We start from the raw sequence: 21,384 nt of genomic DNA, 5'->3' as shown, positions 1-21,384 counted from the left end.
TCACTGCTGCTGTAGGAGACAGACTTCTTTTTTAAAAGATGCTTGTCTGACAGAAAGTTTTTTAAAGCCCCTGATCACTGGAGGGCAGAAGCAGAGCGGGAATGTGGGCTGGAACCAGAGACAGATCCTGCTTGGGTTGTTCCTTGCAAGGGCCAACTCTGTTATAGTGATACAGTCATGATAGCCTTTATTGGCATTCCAAAATACAATAAATACAATAAAACAATAAATACAATAAAACAATAAATACAATAAAACAATTGTCCATAAAAGACAGATGGTTACAGCAGCCATTCAGAGTCTCATCAATAGTTTAGTCCAAATGGACTCGTCAAAAGTGCCATTCCTATATACCTCTCCACAGACCTGACTAAAAACCCACCAACAGAGCCCAGGCATCACAACAGCATACAGTATCAACACTCCACTATAAAACACAGAGTTTGTTAGAGTGGCACCTAACACAGAACAAGAGATAGGGGGCGAGGAAATGGGCAAACAATTGATTTGACTCCCATAGGTTGCCACAGCCTTCAGTTGTCACTCACTCCATCTAGCAATCAATAACAAAACTACGACATCCCTCAATGAATCACCCACATTTGACTTTGGGTGACCGTGACCGTGAACCCAAAGGTTGCTGGCAGAGGTAGGCACTGTGTGCCAGTAGCAAATAGTTAATGTAAGCAGCATTGTTGTTGTTATGATGATAGCAATCTAGTGCTTAGTATCCATCTAGCGTTGCGTCTATAATCTTTAAAAGATATTTTGCTACGCTTTCGCAGAAGTAAGGATCAAGATTATCTAAGATTAACGGAATCCTAAGAGCATCAGTTAAATGATTGTATAGAAGTGAAGCAATGATGGGTTGGGTCATTCTGATCTTGGCAAATCTTGCACAATGAAACAGAGTGTGCTCCAGTGTCTCTACTTGGCCTGAGTTGCATGGGCATAGCCTCTTTTGTTTATCTATGCGTTGGTATCTGCCTTTAAGGAGCATAGAGGGCATTAAATTGAAATGGGCCAAGGATATTGCTCTTCTGTGCCTTGGATTGGTAAGCCAGAAAAGGTAGTTGGCTGTATGTCCTTGTTCAAAAGGGATAAGCAAATTTAGAGGAGAGCATGTTTTCCTCGCTTCAGCTGTCATGTTGCAGTACTCATGTTCCAGCAGCCTGATTTTAAGGCAATTATAGGCCTCCGGGTAGAGTGGAAGAGTAAAGTGACTCTAGTGGGAGGCCGATAGAGCTAATTTTTTCTTCCACCAACGTCGTCCATCTGGGAACTACCAAATCGGAGAGCATCGAGTGGATTAAGCTAGAATGATCTTGTGAAAAATGGATGTGCAGCCAATATTTGATGGTTCTCAGCCAAGCCATTGTGACATGGGATATTTGCCCAAGTTCTAAGCATAGGGCTGCGTATGGAGCACAGTAGGGTAGTCCCATGATTTTATAAAATAGATTGAGATCTATTTAAGATTTTGTTCGCCGCTTCAATCCAGATAGGTGCTCCATAAAGGAACTTGGTTCCACATTTGGCATTGAAAACTTTCAACGCTGATGGTATATATTGATGGCCCGATTTGTGGAAAAAGCGCAGGATTGCTGAAGCGCTGTTATTGGCTGCATCAAGTGCTAGTGTCCTGTGTACTGCCCAATTAAGATTACTCGTAAGAGTAATGCCCAGATATTTAAACTGTTTGACTTGCTCCATAGGTTTCTTGTTGATAGTCCATACCTGTCTAGAGAATCGTCTGGCGAATACCAATATTTTGGATTTCTCATAGTTGATTTCCAGTTCATTTGACTTACAGTATTCCGCACAGCGATTCAGAAGGTGGGTGAGGCCAATCTTTGTGCATGAGACAAGAGCAGTGTCATCCGCATAAAGCAGGGCAGGGACATGTTTAGAGCACAGTTTCGGTACGTGTCTGTTGACCTTTGAAAGAATAGGCACTAAATCGCTGAGAAAGATGTTAAACAAAATAGGGGCCAGTATGCAGCCTTGTTTGACTCCCCTAGTAGTAGGGATGCTAGATGTAAGGGGGCCATTCGGGGCAACTCTGATTTTACAGCTAGTGCCAGTGTACAATTGTTTTATTAAAAACAATAATCTAGGGTCAATGTTCAGGACAGAGAGTTTACTCCAGAGTAGTTCTCTTGAAACTGAGTCAAATGCTTCTTTTAAATCTAAAAAAGCAACAAAAAGTTTATGGTTGGCATGAACTGTATATTTATTGGCTAGGTGTGATAAAACAGATAAATGATCAAGTGTTGATTTATTTTTAGAGAAGCCAATTTGCTCTGGACCAACTACTCCTGTTTGTCTGATCCACTCCTCAAGTTTCAAGTATAGAAATTTGGCGTATAATTTGCCAGTGACTGAAAGGAGACTGATAGGGCGGTAATTCGAAGGATTAGTAGTGTCTCCCTTTTTGTATATGGGGACAATTATAGCTGTTAACCATGCGCTTGGTATTAGGCCTGTGTTGTTAACATAAGTGAATAGTGAGGCCAAAAGCATTGCCCACCATTCTGGAGAAGATTTGAATATTTCAGGTATTATTTGGTCGGGGCCAGGGGCTTTGCCTCTTTTTAAACCATTAATTAAATTGATCACTTCCTGAGGTTTAACCGCAGGCCATTCAGGTAACTCAGCTGAAGCTGGGGCGAGAACAGGGTTCATAGTAGTACCCACATTGAAAAGGTTGGAAAAATATCTGTGCCAGTGAGCCAGAGAGATATGTGAGGCATGCGTGCCATAGGTTGAGGTACTTCTATTTACTAACTGCCAGAATTGTTGGATGTTATTAGTTATAGTGGCCTGGTATAATTGATTCCATTGATATTCAATGTAGTTCATGTGTTTCAGTTGAACTACAAGTTGGAACTTTCTTTTTAATTGAGTGATGTTGCTGAGTAGCTCCTCATCCCCCGTACTGCGGTATCTTCTATAAAGTGTACGAATTATATTATTATGTTCAATGCAATAATGGTCAAACCATGTTGTATTGTGTTTGGAGGCCTTGGGTTTGGACGAGGAAATTGATTGTAAATTTCGCACTAAAACAGTAATTAGTTGTTCAAATTGATCTATTCCCAGTTCTGGGGAAGCAGCCTTTGTTATATCCTCTTTTAATTTAGTTATCATAGGAGAGCCAAGCAGAGCCTCTGAGGCGGCTGCTACCTGTGGTGACCATGTTAACTTATAGTGCTTGGGTGTCAAAGAAGGGTCCTCGCCAGCCCCAACCTTACTTGAAAAGGTTAGAGTTAGTGGTAGATGATCACTGAGTAATAGGTCCCCAATACTAAAAGAAGTAATGAACTGATATAAATAGGGTGACATTAAAATATAATCAATCACATCGAACCCATGGAATTAACCAGGGTAAAACTATCTGCGTTTCTATGGTGTTTAAGCCGATTCAACCATAGTTTATTAAATTTTATGGCAAATTTTATTAGCTGGATTCCAGCGGAGTTCACATGTGGATCTTTAGAAGTCCGGCGGGCAGGACATAGGAGAAGCTGTGCAGAGTCATCCTCAAGGTTGAGCTGGACCAAAGTTGTGGATAGTTCTGCACCAACCCTGGCATTAAAGTCTCCTGTCAATATTAACTCCGTAAGCGGGTGATTATTTTCCAGGTTCTCAATAAATGATGATAAACTGCTCCAAGTATTGGATAAGGAGGCTCGTGATAGACCGGGAGAGATATAGAGGTTTACTATAATCATAGTCAGATCTTCCCCCACTATCAAAACCGCATGGGCAAGAGGTGGACAGGAGCCCAGAGAAGTGGATTTAATACCATTGGTAACAAACAGTGCAAGACCACCTGCATAGTGGCCAAATTTGGATACTCTGGTAGCTGGAAGGGAATATTGGTGGTAGCCTTTTAAGAATAAATCTGTGTTAGACCAGGTTTCTTGCAGAGCTATAAACTTAAATCTACTTAAGTAAGCGGTAAAGTCACAGTTCTTGCTTTTGTTGTTCCATCCTGCGATGTTCCAGGAGATAAGGGAGGCTACTTCCCTTCCCTGGCGTCAGTCCGCAGGAGTGATTTCTTCGATGGCAGGCATGTCATACTGGATACAACCATTCATAGGGCCCCTATTCGGAATTCCCATTGAGTTCCCCGGTGGTTGGTCTGGTGTGACGACTGTACGTTGGGTGTCAGTGTGTAATGAATCATATTCTTGGCTCATGGTATGAAGTTGAATTGAGGCAGGTACAAATTGCACCAAATTAAGTGGATCCATGTCCTGAATAAGATTTGTTTTGGTAGTTTGATACGAGGTTGTTGCCAACTCTGCCAGTTTCTCCATCCAGGACTTTCCAAAGGTCACTGAGCCTGAGTCAGTTTGGGGTAGTCTGGATGATCTAAGATCCAGATCAAAGTCCTCTGTACTTTGGGGGTCTTGCCTCTCATGGATTGTAGTTGACTTTGCCTCTTTGTTGTCTCCAGTTGGCTGGGGCTGCGATTCCTCCTCACGGAGGACTTGAGCTGTTGACTTAATGAAATTTCTTTGACCAAGTGCAGGTACTGGGGAGGCTGAGATATCAACTAGATCTTCTTGAGGGCCAATAGAAAGATCACAAAATCCCTCTGTATTCTTTCCTTCATTGATTGTGGATTCAGGTTCGATTAGGGGGACCTTGGAACTAATACATAATAGGGTCTCATCTGTTCCATTATGAGTTATAGTGTCCAAGATGGTACCAGGGCTGGGATTGATAGAACATAGTTGCAATTCCTCCAGCTCAACTGCCCAGGATTTTCCTCCTGAGCTACGGAAGTCTCTGTAATTGAGTACTCTTTCTGAACACAGATCAATATCAATGTCAGTTACTTGATTCGGTGGTTTTAACGGGCTTTTAAGATTCTCTCTGTTAGTGGTTTGATGTTGTATCAGCTGTTGATGGGTGGAGAGATCTAGAAGTTGTAAGTGGAGAGCTGGGTCTGTCTGGGGTTGTTTAATAGTTTCCGCCACCTGCTTAACTGAAGGGATTTCACCTGGGTTCTTGGGTGAACGTTGTTGACTCGCCATCCCCTCAATAAGAGTCTTTAGACAGTTCCATTCTGTCAGGATGGAGTTAATCTTTCATCCTTTCGGTATTTCTGTTGAGAGTCTCTGGGAGAGTGCAGGATGAAAAAGTCGAGGGTTCCTTAGGAGAGATTACTTTATTGGGTAACTCCTTGTTGCTGGGAATATCCACCAGTTTGTTGATTTTGGTGTTGTAAAAAACCCTATTTACCCAGATGTCATAGCTATTAGCAAAAAAGGTTTTGTGCTTGAGTAGATAGGAGGGGGTGTCAGGGGACTCAAAGCTTAGTACCAGTCTTGTGTATTTATTACAATATGGAAGTCTTTTAAAGGATTTCAGGAGGGTCTTCTTTGGTTGGCAGTTGAGAAGTTTACTGAGGGATATACATATCCTGTGAAAGGTTGACCACCGACCATTGTTAAGAGCAGAGTCCCCTATATCAACCGACACTTGGTGGTGCTGCAGCACAAGTATGGTGGAGAGTTTATCTGGGTTAAAAAGTAAATAATTGGAGAGTGAGTGTTTAGAATTGTATAAAATAGGTGAATCCGGGTTGTTGGAAGCCCTGGATTTTTCTGAGATGGAAGAAGCAAGAGAACCCATTCTCTCACTTAAAGAAGCAAGGCAACCAAGCAATTTCTCAAAGGTCTTGGAAATAAGAAAAGCCTCCTTTGAAAGTAAATCAGTCAAGTACTTTACTTCTGAGCTGTCCGATAAAAGCTCATGATGATTAAACACAGGGGAACTCCCCACTGCTGGTGAACATTCAGTTGTTGAAAGTGGGAGTAGGGATGAAGGATAAACACTTTCCTCTTCATGTGTGCTGTTATTCACAACTTCGTTCATTTGCAAGGGCACCTCGTGTGAAAAGTAATCAGCGGGAGCGGCAAAAGTTTCCGAAACAGAAGTTTCCAAAACCTCAAACCTATTTGAAAGCTTAAGTTCATTATGAAGAGATTGCTGAGAATAATTGGTGGTAAAATCATCTATTTTACTTTGTTTGGGAGGTTTTTGGTTCGAGGTATTAGAGCTCAGATTTGAACGGCGGCGTTTCCTCAAAGTCATTTCCTTCGTTGTTTAGACAATTAAAACAGTGGCAGTCAGCCAAATAAATTTTGCCAGGAGAGGGGAGCCAAAAAAACGTAGAAGAAAGCTGCTGCTGCAAACCAGCTGCTTGTATTAAAACAGAAAGTAAGTTAAAATTTAGAGCTCACAGACTGAGGATGCAGCACAGGACGCCATCTTCCTTCCCTCCCGGCTCAGGTTTCCTTATAGTGATACACTGATATATCAAAATGAGCATTAGAGAAGCAGGAAGGAGCCAGCAACCTGAAATGGGGCAAGGAGAAGGCATGGACAGCAGTGCAAGGAGTGGGGAGCTAGGCAGACTGGCAGTGGGCAAAGGGAAGAGGTCTGGGGCAAAGCTGTGCTCACTGGAAAATCTCCCTGCTCTGGTGGCAAAGCAAAATTAAATTCATATACAAATGATCTCACTTGCAGTGGGGAACTAGAAAGTGAAAGCAGAGCTTGAAGAATTATGTCCATTCAGGAAATCTTGCTGGCCCCTTCCGCACACGCAAAATAATGCGTTTTCAAACCACTTTCACAACTGTTTGCAAGTGGATTTTGCCATTCCGCACAGCTTCAAAAAGCATTGAAAGCTGTTTGAAAGTGCATTATTCTGCATGTGCGGAATGAGCCGCTGCAACAGACATTTGCCCCCATTGCACAGCAAATGTGTTGTGCATAATCGGCCAATAAGTACAAAATTCCTGCTGGTGAAAGAATACTAATGATGTTTCCCGGTGGATTTATTGGCTAGTTCATTTCCCAACATGGGCGAAACCACAGCAAAATTCTTATTCCATGTTCTGTGGATCTAATCTCAGTACGTGGCAGAATATCAAACCAAAACAGTAGCCAGAAATTTGATTTCCTAAGATATGTTGTACTCAATCCATTCACAGCTTTAAAGGGTAACACCAGCACTTTGACTTGTTCCTGTTATCTTGGCACAGCAGAATTAGATAAAGATCAGCTCCATGAGGCATTGCTCTCTGATCCAGTGCCATAGTATAACACCAGCCAGTGGAGAGCAGGGCCAAGGCACTGCATGGGCCAGATTGGTATGGCTGGGATACCATATCACTCTTGGACTCCTACTTTCCCACTCAGAAACACAAAATGGTCCATCTTTATGCTAAGAGTCCCCATTACAATTATATTCCCATATGACATATAATTTTCACAGATCACTTACCTGTCAAACAGTTCTCCTCCAGTGACCAACTCCAAGACAAGGCTGATTTCTGTGGGAGTTTCAAATATCTCCTTCAGTTTTATCTAGAGGAATGAACAACATAAGGAGTTTTCCCCCATATTTTTTCATCAGAGAGCATTTACATGTTAAGATTATCCACAAACAACAACAACAAAGGATGGGTAAATTCAACCACTTTCCCCCTTTTATTTGTAGACATGTGTAGGAACTTATTTTGATTTTTAATTCTTCCTGAGATCTCCAGATCTTCCTTTCAGTCTATAGGTTTTCAAGTGCAGAAAGCTGGCTTTTGTCAGGAAACACTCGCTTTGGATTTCTTGGATTGAACAGTGAGCTGCAGCAAATAATCTTTAAGGCCCCATCCAGCTCTGCATCTATGGCTTGGAATCCCTACACTCACCAACTCACAGTAAAACAGAGTAGGTAAGACAGACTGGTTTCCTAAATGTCCTTCATCAGACTATTTCCAGATTCAATGGAAAAACTTTTAAACGTAAACAGACACTGGAAGAGACAGAAACACTTTTCAAGACAACCTTGGCTCAAAAAGAAACAGAGTTGTGTATTAACACATTAGCAATCCTTGTTCTCATCTGGTTGTTAAAGAAAACAAGAATACTTCATCTTTGTAACTAAATCATTTTCCTCCCACATTTCAATACTGCTGTATCAGTAGGTTTTCCTGCTCTTTTGTATGGCAAAAAAGAACATTATATATATGTTTATGTGGTATACATTTATATTATAATTTTGTGTGTGTGTGTAAAAACTGCCTTTCCACCTTTCCAAGGCAGTGAACATTAAAATATTTTAAATATTCAAAAGCATTAAATATATTTTAATGTTTTAATGTTTGCTGCCTCGGAAACCTAAATTGAGTGAAAAGGCAGCTTAGAAATATTTAAAATAAAATAATTAAAACCATAAAAGTGTAACATGAGCATCGCAGGCATACAAGGAAATGTCAATGTTTATATTTGCAATTTAGAAATATAAAACTTACAATATTTGGATGTGAAAGGCGAAGTAGAACTCCTATTTCTGTTCGAACAATCTTCTTGTCTACCTAATTAAGAGGAAGAGTATATAATAAATTGCTGTCAGTATTCATCATAGATTTGAATACAGCTTCAATCTAAATTGCATACTCTAGTCTAGAAAGTAATTACCAATTGACTCAGCTATTCTTAATTTAACTAAATATGCTTAAGAGAGCAGGTTGTAAGCTGTAAAGAATTACTCAAGAAGTTCCAAAGATTTCAGTGAGGTAAATACAAATTTATACACAATTTTGATTGAATTTGATTAATTCTGTCAAGGCCATCATTTTAGAATTAAAGGGTAAATTGACCTAATGGTTCCGAGTTATCCAAATTACATATCAAGAAAGAAATGTCCTTCAATATCACAAGGAAGTAACAAAAATATAGGGGCAGTGTAGTCATAAATAACTTAAGAAAAACTTTCCAACTATGGAGGCAGCAGAAGAGCATTTGTTATTCATAGAGACAGAAACCTTTGAAAACTGTTGAGGGTGAAAGGACACGATGAAAAAAAATCTGTGTAACATTCCAGTTTCTAATGGCATTTTATATAAAGAAGAGAAAATGTATCCTGCAAAGGACAATAATTTATAATTAAGAAGTACTATACCTTTTTCAGGATAAAGTTGACAGGAGGTTTGTGAATTCATCCACCATTTTCTGGACCATCTTTGTTTACAGAATGCTCCACTTGGGTCTTAGTATCTACCCAGTTCTGTCCCCAAGGCACTAGGATCCACGCAGAGCATTCTAGAACAAAGATGGTCCAGGAAATGGCAAATGAATTCACAAATCTCCTATCATCTTCATCCTGAAAAGGATATAGTAATGTAATTAATGTTGGAAGTGAGCCCACATGGGGGATTTGGATACTGATTTTCACGGGTTTCCTGTGAATCTATTTAGAATCAGTTCCATGCCCCTGTGGAGGCCAAGATGATCCAAAGTGGATCTGTTAGGAGCCCACAAAGTTCCTTCTGTCACCCTTTACTTACCTGGACTCAGAGGAGAGGGCTATGAAATAGGATTTGCATTAGGTCCTGGATGCTGCTTACAGTATCCAGGACTGCAGGGAGACTAAGGCTCATTCCGCACATGCAGAATAATGCACTTTCAAACTGCTTTCGGTGCTCTTTGAAGCTGTGCGGAATGGCAAAACCCACTTGCAAACAGTTGTGAAAGTGGTTTGAAAATGCATTATTTTGCGTGTGCGGAAGGGGCCCAAGTATACCAAAATGCTGCCATATACACTTTTATCATCCATGGCACTGTGCTCATATGAACAGGAAAAAGGGGGCAGTGGGAAGGGTCCACACTGGGGCAGCTTGGGGCCCAGTCTATACCAGACCTAATTCAGGGCCCAGGTTATGTGTATGTAACCTTGGCCCAGGTTATGTGTATGTAAAGTGCAGTCAAGTTGTGGGCAACTTGTGTCAACCCATTTATGAATTTAGCATATTGTCTGGAAGTTGACATTCTACAAAATATTTTGAGAGCATACTGAAAGGGCTCCACCCAACTATAAACAAAATTCTGATTCAGCAAGACCGATTTTTAAAACCAAGCATTACCATTCATATATTCACGATACAACGTATTCACACTTAACATTGGAAATGCATAACTACACTCTTAAAGCTATTTTTTTAAGTACCTCTTATTTATCTGGGTCCTCACTGACATTAGCAAGAAGAAAACTGAAAAAAATCTACTATGATAAGCAAGATACTTCCCTTTCTCCAAACAGCTTCTATTCTGTATAGTTCAAAACACAAGAAGTTGACAGCAGAATTGTGCGTAAGAGATTGCAACTAATAGTTAAAGGAAGTTTGTTAGTAATACTGAGTAGTCAAAATGTTCCAGGTACTCTAGAGAAGATTTTGAGAAGTGCTGGATAGATCAGAGAGCCTAACATGATACCAAGTATGAATGACAAAATCAAGAATTCTTCCTGAATTTGCCTGTCATCCTGAGAAAATACTCTAGGTTTAAAATACTAAAGCAAGGTGTACATAAAGCAAGACTCCCCTTTGTTTTATTGGGCTAGGATGCCTTCCTTTCCAGTACACATCAGTGCCTGCAAGTTACTTCTCTAGGGGAGAGGAGTAACCTTCTAGTCCAAGTATGCCACAGAGGAATTTTATTCTGCAACTCTAGAAAGTTAATTTTAGAAATATGCTCAAAGACAGAATGTCATTTCACTTGTTTAGACATTTGGGAGAAAGACTGCTGTTTCTCATAAGGTAAGGTATCCTCCACATTCGAAAGCCCCAGCAAGCTAGCTGAAACAAGAGAGTAGGGAATAAGTGCCTGGAGGGTAAACAAAAGAGAAGAAAGGAAGAATAGGAAAAGTATCACTGTTTTTTAAAGCTTCAGTAGGCTTCTTTTTCCTTGCATCTCCACTTAAGATGAATATTGCATGTCTCTGTAGAATTCATCTCACAACCTGACAAAGCAAAGCATAAATTACACAGTGCTTCTCCATATTACGAACACCCTGCAGGTTTTTTTCCTTCTAGTTCACAAAGTGCTCAAAATTCCATTAGGCATTTCTTACCCTTCATACAGTGGTACAAGAGGATGAATGTGTGTGTGTGTGTGTGCATGTACAATATAAACAATGGAGTTCAAATTTCAGAGGTGTGACTGAACCTATAAATTGAATGCCAGTCTTTTTACCTAGTAAGTCTCTAATTAGTTGTCTGTTGTCCTTAAACATTTCAGCTACATTTCAGCTACTGTTACTGCTGTCCTTAAACATTTCAGCATCGTAGTATTTACACAAATTAGCCATATGCAAGTAAAAGAATGTGTGATCTGCAATAATGAAAGCTAGTAATGAGTGTAACATATCTGTGGTGCTTATAAGAAGAGAGAATGTGACACATCAGAGGTTCAATGAAATGCAATCTTTATTATTACACTCAAGCAAGCCATTATCACAGTTCAAGGGTCACTATCCTCTTTATTGCTCCATGCATGATAATAATAGTATTCACTACACTAAAGAGTGTGGAGAAAGTCCTACAAGAAGCTGTGTAAGCAAATGACAGCTGCTAAGTTGGCAAAGAATCACGGAACAAGGCTAATATGTTCTGCAATTCATTTTTTCTGATACCGCTTAATATTCCACCTATTACTAAATATACATGAATAAGGCAATACCTGTTCTTGGAACAACTTCTTTAGAGTTATACAGAGCTCCTCAGCAGGCAATGCCTGAAACAACACATTTTTAATGAATTACCAAAACACTGTAACAAATAAAAACAAATTAATCCCCTTTCACTAACCCCAATTAATTCACTGGTACGATTTAGCTAATGATATTAACCAACAGTCTGTGGTTACATAATAGAGTTAACCTTTTGTAAAAAATTGTTATATAGTGATGGCAGCAAGTCCAGGAATCCAACTTATTTATCTCATTGTGAATTCTGTGTTGGGTTCTACGCACTGCAATCTTTGCAACCACTCAGCTGGAGCAACTAGTGCTCCCTGGAATGTGGTTTCTGGACACTGGTAGACCCTCAAGAACAACATAGGAATGCAATAGGGCAGTGATGGCGAACCTATGGCACGCGCGCCAGAGGTGGCACTCAGATCCCTCTCTGTGAGCACACACACACAGAGTTCATCATGTGGGGGATCAGAAAATTCCCCCCCACACACACACACGTCTAGACTTATCTGGGCCACTGGGCACGATATGCGCACACTGTGGCGAGCAGGGAGGACTTGCCTGGTGGGCCTGGTGCCTGTGCTCCATGTGGCTGCGGCCCGAGGTTGGGGCAGAGGCAGAGGAGGCGGAGATGCTAGAGAGGTGCAGAGCAGAGCCAACCATTTTTTTCTAAACTAAAACTTCAATATTCAGGTTAAATTGCTGTGTTGGCACTTTGCGACAAATAAGTGGGTTTTGGGTTGCAGTTTGGGCACTTGGTCTTGAAAAGGTTCGCCATCACTACAATAGGGGGTAAGCAGTAAGAGTGGGAAATAGGAAAAACTGGGAAAATCTTACATGTTACACAATAAGCTTAACCACTGTGCCTTGTGTGAACTTTTCACATCATGATGCCTACTCTAAATACTTGTAAATGGTTGCTGGTATCCATGGGGGAAGGGGAGAGCTGAAACTATTGTGGAAGCCACGTGATACCCTGAGTGCCCTTATACTGGTGCAAAAGGCAAATATGGGATTGTCAGAATTAAGTTTGTATTACTTAATTGTGTTTCTTCCATTCTGTAAGACAAATTAGTATCTGTTTGATTTAACTTATAAAAGTTAGCCAAGTAGCAATGTTTATTTTACAATACAATATAAGATGGTGTCTGTATTGAAGTCAGAGAAATCTTACATTGTCAGCTAACAAGGTCAGGGTGGGCTGGCAGCTGCCCAGTACATCTGGATCTCTAACAGCCAGACTCAGTCAAACCAGACAAGATAAAAAAAACTTTCAGTACTACATATATTGTCGAAGGCTTTCATGGCCGGATTCAACTGGTTGTGGTGGGTTTTCCAGGCTGTGTGGCCATGGTCTTTCTGTTGGTTCTTTGTGTTAAGATAGTCCAATCAAATACCTAGTATAAACTTCCAATCAAATCTACCCACTGTTATAATGCAGAAGGAGGGGCGTTATGGTGTATTATAAAGTAACTTCCTTGTTTCATTCTGGGGGCATATGTACATAATTTTCTTTGTGTATTTATGTTTCCACAAATTTTCTGTTTGAAAATATAAAGTTTGACTTCATTAGACCAATCATTTGTCTGGAGATTTTTATTTTTCAACAATTGGAGTAGTCAGCAGGATCATGTTGTCACAAGAGATCCGGAGCTTGGCAGCTTGTCCCATCTGGGGTGCACCCGGTTGATGGATATTGGTCTCGTGAAGTAAAGAAGGTAGCAAGCTGGCAGCTGTCACCAGACGTAGTGATAAGACTCCAGGTGAGTCAAGGGGGGAACCAAAAGGGGCAAACTGGTTTCTCAGGGAGGGATATGACATCCCAGATTGCAATCCTTTAAGGCTCAATTCCCAAAAATTGGGAAAAGGTGGGATATTCCTTATGAAGGAAATGGGATGACTTTGTGTGTCAGCTTGACCCACATACAAACTCCAGGGAAGAATTAGCTAGCCAGAACTTGGATCCTTTAACTGGGCAGACACAGTCTGCCCCAGAACTTTTCATTTAAGGGGGTTTGTTTTTTGTGTTAAATAAAGAAAGTATTTGTCAGCTTGTGTCAGAAGTATGCTTGTGTGAATGAGATTTGGTTTTCATGGTACCCTGGATTTCCTTCAGTCTAGCTGTTTTTTGTCTGTTTTTATAATATTCACTGTTTTAGCTGTCACTTGAAAGTCTGGTGGCTTGATCTTCAAAAATGTGCAGCCTGCACAGAAATTCCTCATTGGCTACAATGGAGAACACAGAATCTGCCAGGCTCTTCAGTAAGTTATATGGTGGGAAAATTACCGTATATACTCGTGTATAAGTCGACCCGCATATAAGTCGAGGCACCTAATTTTACCACAAAAAACTGGGAAAACTTATTGACTCGCGTATAAGTCGAGGGTGGGAAATGCAGCATCAATTGAGGCATCAGTAGATTAAATGTTTTTGAATATTTATTTCAAAGAAAAACAGTAAACTGGCTCTGTAAGTGGAAAAGAGGGTCAACAAGAACAATATGGTATCAACAATAACTTTAAAAGTACAAAAACCTTAGCTCAACCAGCAACCAAGCTAAAACACAAGAGTTAAAATCCTTCAAAACTGGATTCCTCATAATCATCTGTATGTCCAAATGTAATCCAATTTAGATTTTAAGAGGGATATTATCAGAAATGAAAAATCTACTACTAGCTTCCATTGTAAACAATGGGGGATGGGGCATCCCCTTTGGGGGGTCCATAACTTTGGATCCCATGACCCAAACTTCCACCAAACCTTGGCTGGTATCATAAAGAGACTCTCCTGATGAGACCAGCCAGAGTTCCTAGTGGCAGTTGGTCCAGAAAGAAGGTCCAAAGTTATGGACTGCTCTTCAAAAGGGTAGCCTCATCTACTAATAGCTCCCATTGAAAACAATGGGGAATGGGGGCACCTCCTTTGGGGGTCCATAACTTTGGACCCCCCTGAACCAAACTTTACCAAACTTGGCTGGTATCATCAGGAGAGTCTTCTGAGGGTACCCTGAAATTTTGGTGCCGCTAGCATAAAAACTGCGCCCCCTGCTGGCCAGCAAAGTAAAAACACAAAAAAATTTAATGACCCGCGTATAAGTCGAGGGGAGCTTTTTCAGCATTAAAAATGTGCTGAAAAATTCGACTTATACATGAGTATATACGGTAATTAACTTTTCCCACCACAGACTTCAATGGGGCTTGCTGTTATGCCCAGCTGGCTCTGTGCTGGAGATTTGGGGAGGGCACTGGGGGGGGGGGTTGTTCTGAGTAGGAGCTCTATCTTTAAAAATGTGCAGCCTGCACAGAAATTTCCCATTGGGTCCAATGGTGCCAAGGCACTGCAGAGCAGAGAATCTTGGGCAATTTCTTGGGGTACCTGTCAGGAGCACATTTTTAAAGATACTAGCACCAGAATTTCATAGTCTCATCTGGAGACTGTTTTGACAATACCATCCATGTTTGGTGAAGTTTGGTTCAGGGGGTCCAAAGTTATGGACCTTCAAAGGGGTAGCCCCCATCTCCTGTAAGCTCCCATTGGAAACAATGGGGATGGGGCACCCATTTTGGAGGCCCATAACATTGGACCTCCTGAACCAAGCATCCCCAAATTCAGTTGGTATAATACAGAGAGTCTCTGGATGATACCCTGAAAATTTGGTGTTGCTAGCTTTCAAAATGTGCCCCCTATGACTGAATATTCGGGTATAGCCAAATATGTTATTTGTCTTATTCAGGCGTTCAGATAATTTTATGCCTGGATAAATCCGAATCCAAATTTTACTGATTTTCTAGGGTATTGACCAAGCCTATCTGTTACACACTGCGTCCAGTGAGAAGGGAATGTTTAGTGGGGAATATATTGTCCATGTCCCAGGGTGGGGAACCAATCAGTAAGTGTTTGGGTGGAATTTGCTATGCAAAGGTGTGGTTAACTGTATTGTGTTGCGGGTGGGGTTTTCAGTCCATTTACACTGGTATTCACATTTGCATTCTCTACAGCAGCAACAGCATTAGTGAATACAAATCCTGTGTCTGGGTGAAGCCCATTGTCTATGAACCTAGCATGTGCTTGGCCTTTGATTCTGGTGTTTTTAAGTACTGGTAGCCAAGTTTTGTTAATTCTCAGAGTCTCTTCCTTCTTGTTGAAGTTGTCTTGGTGTTTGTGTATTTCAAAGGCATCCCTGTGTAGTCTGATATGGTAACCGTCCGAGTTATCCAAAATTTCATGTTCTATGTTAAGAGGAAAATGATCGCTATCATATAAGAAGGTAGAGCTCAAAAGACTCCAAATAATGTACCAAATTTTTGGTTACTATGATGTAGTCAATTGTACTCATTCTATCACCAGACCAAAAGATATATTGTGCAGGATGATTATCTCGTACTGATCTATTTAGAAGGTTATGTACAATCTACAAGTCATCTACAAGTCATCTACAAGGAATAAGAGGGGAAGTCCTCCTATGGATTGAAAACTGGTTGAGGAACAGGAAGCAAAGGGTGGGTGTAAATGGGAAGTTCTCACAATGGAGAGATGTAGGGAGTGGTGTCCCCCAAGGATCCGTTTTGGGACCAGTGCTATTCATAAATGACCTGGAAGTAGGGGTGGGTAGCATGGTAGCCAAGTTTGCAGATGATACCAAATTATGTAGGGTGGTGAAAACTGCAAAGGATTGCGAAGAGCTCCAAGCGGACCTTGATAAATTAGGTGAGTGGGCTAAGAAATGGTAAATGCAGTTCAATGTAGCAAAATGTAAAGTGATGCACATAGGGGCAAAAAAATCCAAACTTCACATACATGCTACAGGGGTCAGTGCTATCAGTCACAGACCAGGAAAGGGATTTGGGCATCTTAGTTGAGGTCCATGAGAATGTCAACTCAATGCATGGCAGCTGTGAAAAAGGCAAACTCTATGCTGGGGATAATTAGGAGAGGAATTGATAATAAAACTTCAAAGATTGTCATGCCCTTATGTAAAGCCGTGGTGCAACCGCACTTGGAGTACTGTGTTCAGTTCTGGTTGCCACATCTCAAAAAGGATATCGAAGAGATAGAAAAAGTGCAAAGAACAGCAATGAGAATGATTGAGGGATTGGAGCACCTTCCTTATGAGGAGAGGCTGCAGCGTTTGGGACTCTTTAGTTTGGAGAGGAGATGTCTGAGGGGGGATATGATTGAAGTCTATAAAATTATGCATGGGGTAGAAAATGTTGACAGAGAGACATTTTTCTCTCTTTCTCACAATACTAGAACCAGGGGGTATACATTGAAAATGCTGGGGGGAAGAATTAGGACTAATAAAAGGAAACACTTCTTCACGCAACGTGGGATTGGTATTTGGAATATGCTGCCACAGGAGGTGGTGATGGCCACTAACCTGGATAGCTTTAAAAAGGGCTTGGACCGATTTATGGAGGAGAAGTCGATCTATGGCTACCAATCTTGATCCTCCTTGATCTGAGATTGCAAATGCCTTAGCAGACCAGGTGCTCATGAGCAGCAGCAGCAGAAGGCCACTGCTTTCACATCCTGCATATGAGCTCCCAAAGGAACCTGGTGGGCTACTGCGAGTAGCAGAGTGCTGGACTAGATGGACTCCTGTCTGACCCAGCAGGCTCTTTCTTATGCTCTTAAGTCATCTGTGCCAATATGAATCCATCATAATTCTGCTTAGAATCTTTCAAAAGACATAACTAGATTCCCACTATCAGGTAAATACATCTTGTGAGTAGCATATAAAGTGAGATCACCATGACTTAGCCTAGTGTTAAAGTCTCCTTCCATTATGAGAAATGATGTTGGATACACAGATCCCCTATGTAAGTTTCAAGCTCCTCCCCCCCCCCCCAATCAGATCAACTTGTGTTTTTGTTTTAGCTGGAGGAAAATACATACTGCTAATCAAACAGGAGCAGTTGACTTTTTCTGTCAGGGGAGGGGTGAGCTCAGCCATACCACATTGTACCTCGCTCTTCATGCCCTTCTCTCCCTTAGCTGATTGCTCCCAGGAGGCTGATGCACTCACCCTGGCTTAGGAAGTTCTGCCCAACTCCTGGCCTGGCCCTTGGTCTTTGTGCCATCTCTGCCACTCTCCCAAGTGTCAACCTCAGAGCACTGTCCAACACCTTTGCCACCTCATCCAAAGTCTCAGGTTTATTGTACAACATCCACTTCCTGACTTGAGGGGGTGAAACATGCAACAGCTGCTCCAGAATCACTTTGTCCATCACCTTCTTTTCCCCTGCTGTTGTTGAAGGGAGCCATCAGTAGGTCATATCCCTCTGGCTCATGACAAAGTTTTGGGGCCTACCAGATTTGTGCCAGAACTTGGTCCTGTAGGTTTCCAGCAAGATATCATACCTCTCTAGAACAGTGGACTTCAATCATTCATAATTGGCCCCTTCCTCCTTGGGCAGGACTCACAAAGTGGCCTGGCCTGGGCTGGTGAGGTAGGGTCCCAAGATATACAATCATTTGTCTCTCGGCCACTCGGCAATATTGGCTGTACTCTCGAAGGCTTCATTTTGTTAGTTTTGGCATAGCTCTCTAATCTGTCCAGGACATTTTGAATTCTGATCATATCGTCTGGGGTATTAGCTACCCCTCCTAATTTGGTGTCATCTGCAAATTTGATTAGTATAACCTCTATATTTTACCATCCAAGTCGTTGACCAAAATATTGAATAGCACTGGGCCGAGGACAGAACCCTATGGCACCCCACTAATCACTTCTCTCTGGGATGAAAAGGAACCATGGGTGAGTGCCCTTTGGTTTGGTCAGGCTAACAATTACACATTCATCTAACAGTAGCATTGTCTACCCCACATTTTACTAGTTTGCTTGCAAGAATGTCATGGGGGATATTGTCAAAAGCCTTACTGAAATCAAGGTACGCTATATCCACAGCATTCCCTTCATCTACCAAGCTTGTCACTCTATCAAAAAAGAGATAAGATTAGTCTTACATGACTTGTCTTATCTCTTTTTTTGATAGAGTGACAAGCTTTGCACACTTGGCACCATTGCTAGCTGCCTGCGGGTTGACCAAGGAGTTGGTTCCCAGGCAGGTAGCGACTTGCTACTGAGCCTCCAAAGTACTGGCCATGTGGGGAGCCTCCATTTCAGCTTCAGAAAGAAAGTTGTCCCCATTGCCATTTTCTGTTGTCAGCTAAAAAGCGCAGGAAAAATCTAAGCTCCTATCTAAGCCCTAGATCTAGCCTAAATACGGAGCCAAAGGGATAGAGATGGGTAAGGGATATAGATAGGTAGGTAAAGTTAGGAAAGTAGAGAAAGATCAGACAAAAGAGAATCAACAGTTTTAAACAGAAAAAAAGGAAAATCTCAAGACATAACCAAAACAGAAACCTACTCTCTCTGTATTAGACAGGAAAAGAACTGGAAGGTGACTCCCACCATGGGATACAGGAAGTAGAAAAAAGTTTCGGCCTCCCCAAGGACATAGATAAGGGGGGTTTCTCGGGTTCAACCCCTCCATTACATGTCCGAAGCCCTTTTGTGTTTTTTTGGTATTTTAATTTTTTTTTTGGTTTTTGGCTTGCAGGGTACGCAGTTTTGGTTCATGGGGTCCAAAGTTATGGACTCCCAAAGGGGGTACCACCATCTTCATTGTTTCCAATGGGAGCTAATAGTACATGGGGCTACCCTTTTGAGCGTCCATAACTTTGGACCCCTGAACCAAACTTCACCAAACCTGGGTGGCATCATCGGGAGAGTCTCCTAAAGATATCCTGAAATTTTGGTGCTGCTAGCTTAACAATTGCACCCCTGACAGCAGGCACCCCCCAAATTTCCCCAGATTTAAAGGGAGAATCTGAGGTCCCCAGTTTAAACATTGAAAGTGATGCTGTTTCAGGGTGGGGGATAATCCACCCCAAAACAGCATCCCTTTCAATGTTGTTTTAACTGGGGACCCCAAATTCTCCCTTTAAGGTGGATTTAAAAGGAGAATCTGGGCTCCCTAGTTTAAACACCATTGAAAGTGATGCTGTTTGAAAGTGGATTTCAGCATCACAGCAGCCACCCATTGGGTGGGAATCATTCACTCAAGATATCCTCAGACGGAGAATAAGCCTTTGTGGCTTGGTTTATTTAAGGAACTTCAGAGAAACAAGAGGAACAGTACACCTATCTGAAACCACTTTGCTTATGTGCCTATTTGGAACCATTATGCTTATTAACCATACAGAAACTGTTACACTGTTATGAACAAACTATGTTTAACAGAAATAACTGTTCTATTTAGAATCTGGCTTAGAGCCATTCCCACATGCTGATGTCATTCCATTATATACAACTAAGTCATCCTGTTCTTTAAGTTCAACTAACACTTCTAAGGTGAGAGCTTTGGAGGCAGCAAAAATAAGGTAGGAAAGGAAGCAGATTATACACAACACCTCAGAACACTACAGAGAGGTGCCTTCAGAGAGGTTATATCACAATCATATGCATAAAGGAGTCTCAAAGAAAAGAAAAAACTTTATACAACTGTGGATTTTTGGGGGGGGGGTTTCCTAATTTGCGGTTCAAACTGTGTGTGCATGTGTGTACATGCACAAGCATGACAGACAGACAGACAGACAGACAGACAGACAGACAGACAGACAGACAGACAGACTCGTACCAGTCAGGCTCACAGAGAACATGCAGACATCAATCTAATCATTAACCCTGTCTATATAGGGATAAACTTTAGAAGGCAATTACTTGGTTTTATGTATGAGTAACAAAATACAACTTTATTCTTTAATCTATTCCTCGAATGTCCAAATCACTGCCACAGTTTATCCAGAACCAAAACATCTTTGAGCTAGCAGCTCCTGGTCAGGTTTTTCATTGCAATCACCAGTACACTGGAGCACAAGATGCTGATGAATAGATTCTTTAATAAAATAGATACTCTGCAAGAGATCCAGGTTTAAACCCCCACACTGCCATTGAAGCTTGCTGGTGGACCTTGGACTAGTCACTTTCTCTAATCTATCTCACAAGATTGTTATGAGAGTAAAATGAACAAGGAAAGAGAATGTTATAAGCTGCTTTGGGTCCACATTGTGGAAGAATGTAGGGTATAAATAGCTAAATAAATACATTATAACACTCCAGTCTTTTGAAATCCTAGGATTATAGTATCTCTTCTCAAAGGCAGAAACACTACCTTTGCTCAAATCCACTGAAGTACCCTGGCCTGAAACTTATGAAAAGATTGCAGACTTTACAGTAACAAGGGCTACGGCATTATACCCTGCTTGTGCTTAAACAGACCCGTTACAGATGGTCTTGGTGAGGCAGACTCCTTCCACTACCTTCCATTCATTCCTGATATATTAATTAAAATATATATATTTTACATAGGCCCAATTAAAGTTGAACATAGTATAAACTGTTTAGAAGCTAGAAGTTTGGTTTGGTGTTGGGGTCAAGCAGAGAGGTGATGCCTTTTTGTTTGGTATTATAAGGTAGAATAGTAGTTCATTTTTTTCCTTTCTCTCCTTTCTGAAGGATACTACTGATAAAGCTCTGAGTAGAGCTGTTATAATTAAGCGTTTTCATCGTATACTTGCTCAGGAATTATCTCACCAAAGAGCCAGTACACCTGCACTGAGAAATTATTACTGCACCCTAACAACTGACCAATTAAATGTTATAACTGCTAAGAGTTAATCTTATATGGAACAAGGAATGTTCTGGGCTTGCCAGAAGTATAAAAAAATTGTGTAAATGTTTTTCTAGTTGAGCCTTAGTGGAAAAGCAGTCCCCTTTGGTGCTCCCTCTACTTGCGAATAAAACTTTTCCTATATTAACATAAGCCTT

General features: G+C 41.2%; 1 protein-coding gene across 3 annotated transcripts in view; it reads right to left on the bottom strand.

Moving 5' to 3' along the window:
* CAMK4 (calcium/calmodulin dependent protein kinase IV) overlaps positions 1-21,384 on the bottom strand; it is a 113,821-nt gene that overhangs the window by 48,882 nt on the left and 43,555 nt on the right. For 2 of the 3 annotated variants that reach the window (XM_048503962.1, XM_048503961.1), the window contains 3 exons: positions 11,536-11,589; positions 8,331-8,393; positions 7,307-7,389 (listed from right to left, as the gene is read on the bottom strand). In XM_048503962.1, the coding sequence (XP_048359919.1) occupies positions 7,307-7,389; positions 8,331-8,393; positions 11,536-11,589 (200 nt within the window). The remainder of the gene's footprint in view (positions 1-7,306; positions 7,390-8,330; positions 8,394-11,535; positions 11,590-21,384) is intronic. The other variant, XM_048503963.1, reaches the window with a different exon arrangement.

Source organism: Sphaerodactylus townsendi, linkage group LG07, assembly GCF_021028975.2.
Source record: "Sphaerodactylus townsendi isolate TG3544 linkage group LG07, MPM_Stown_v2.3, whole genome shotgun sequence".
Classification (NCBI taxonomy): Eukaryota; Metazoa; Chordata; class Lepidosauria; order Squamata; family Sphaerodactylidae; genus Sphaerodactylus; species Sphaerodactylus townsendi.
Note: the sequence above shows the minus strand (reverse complement) of the source record. Positions and strands in the feature narration are given on the sequence as shown.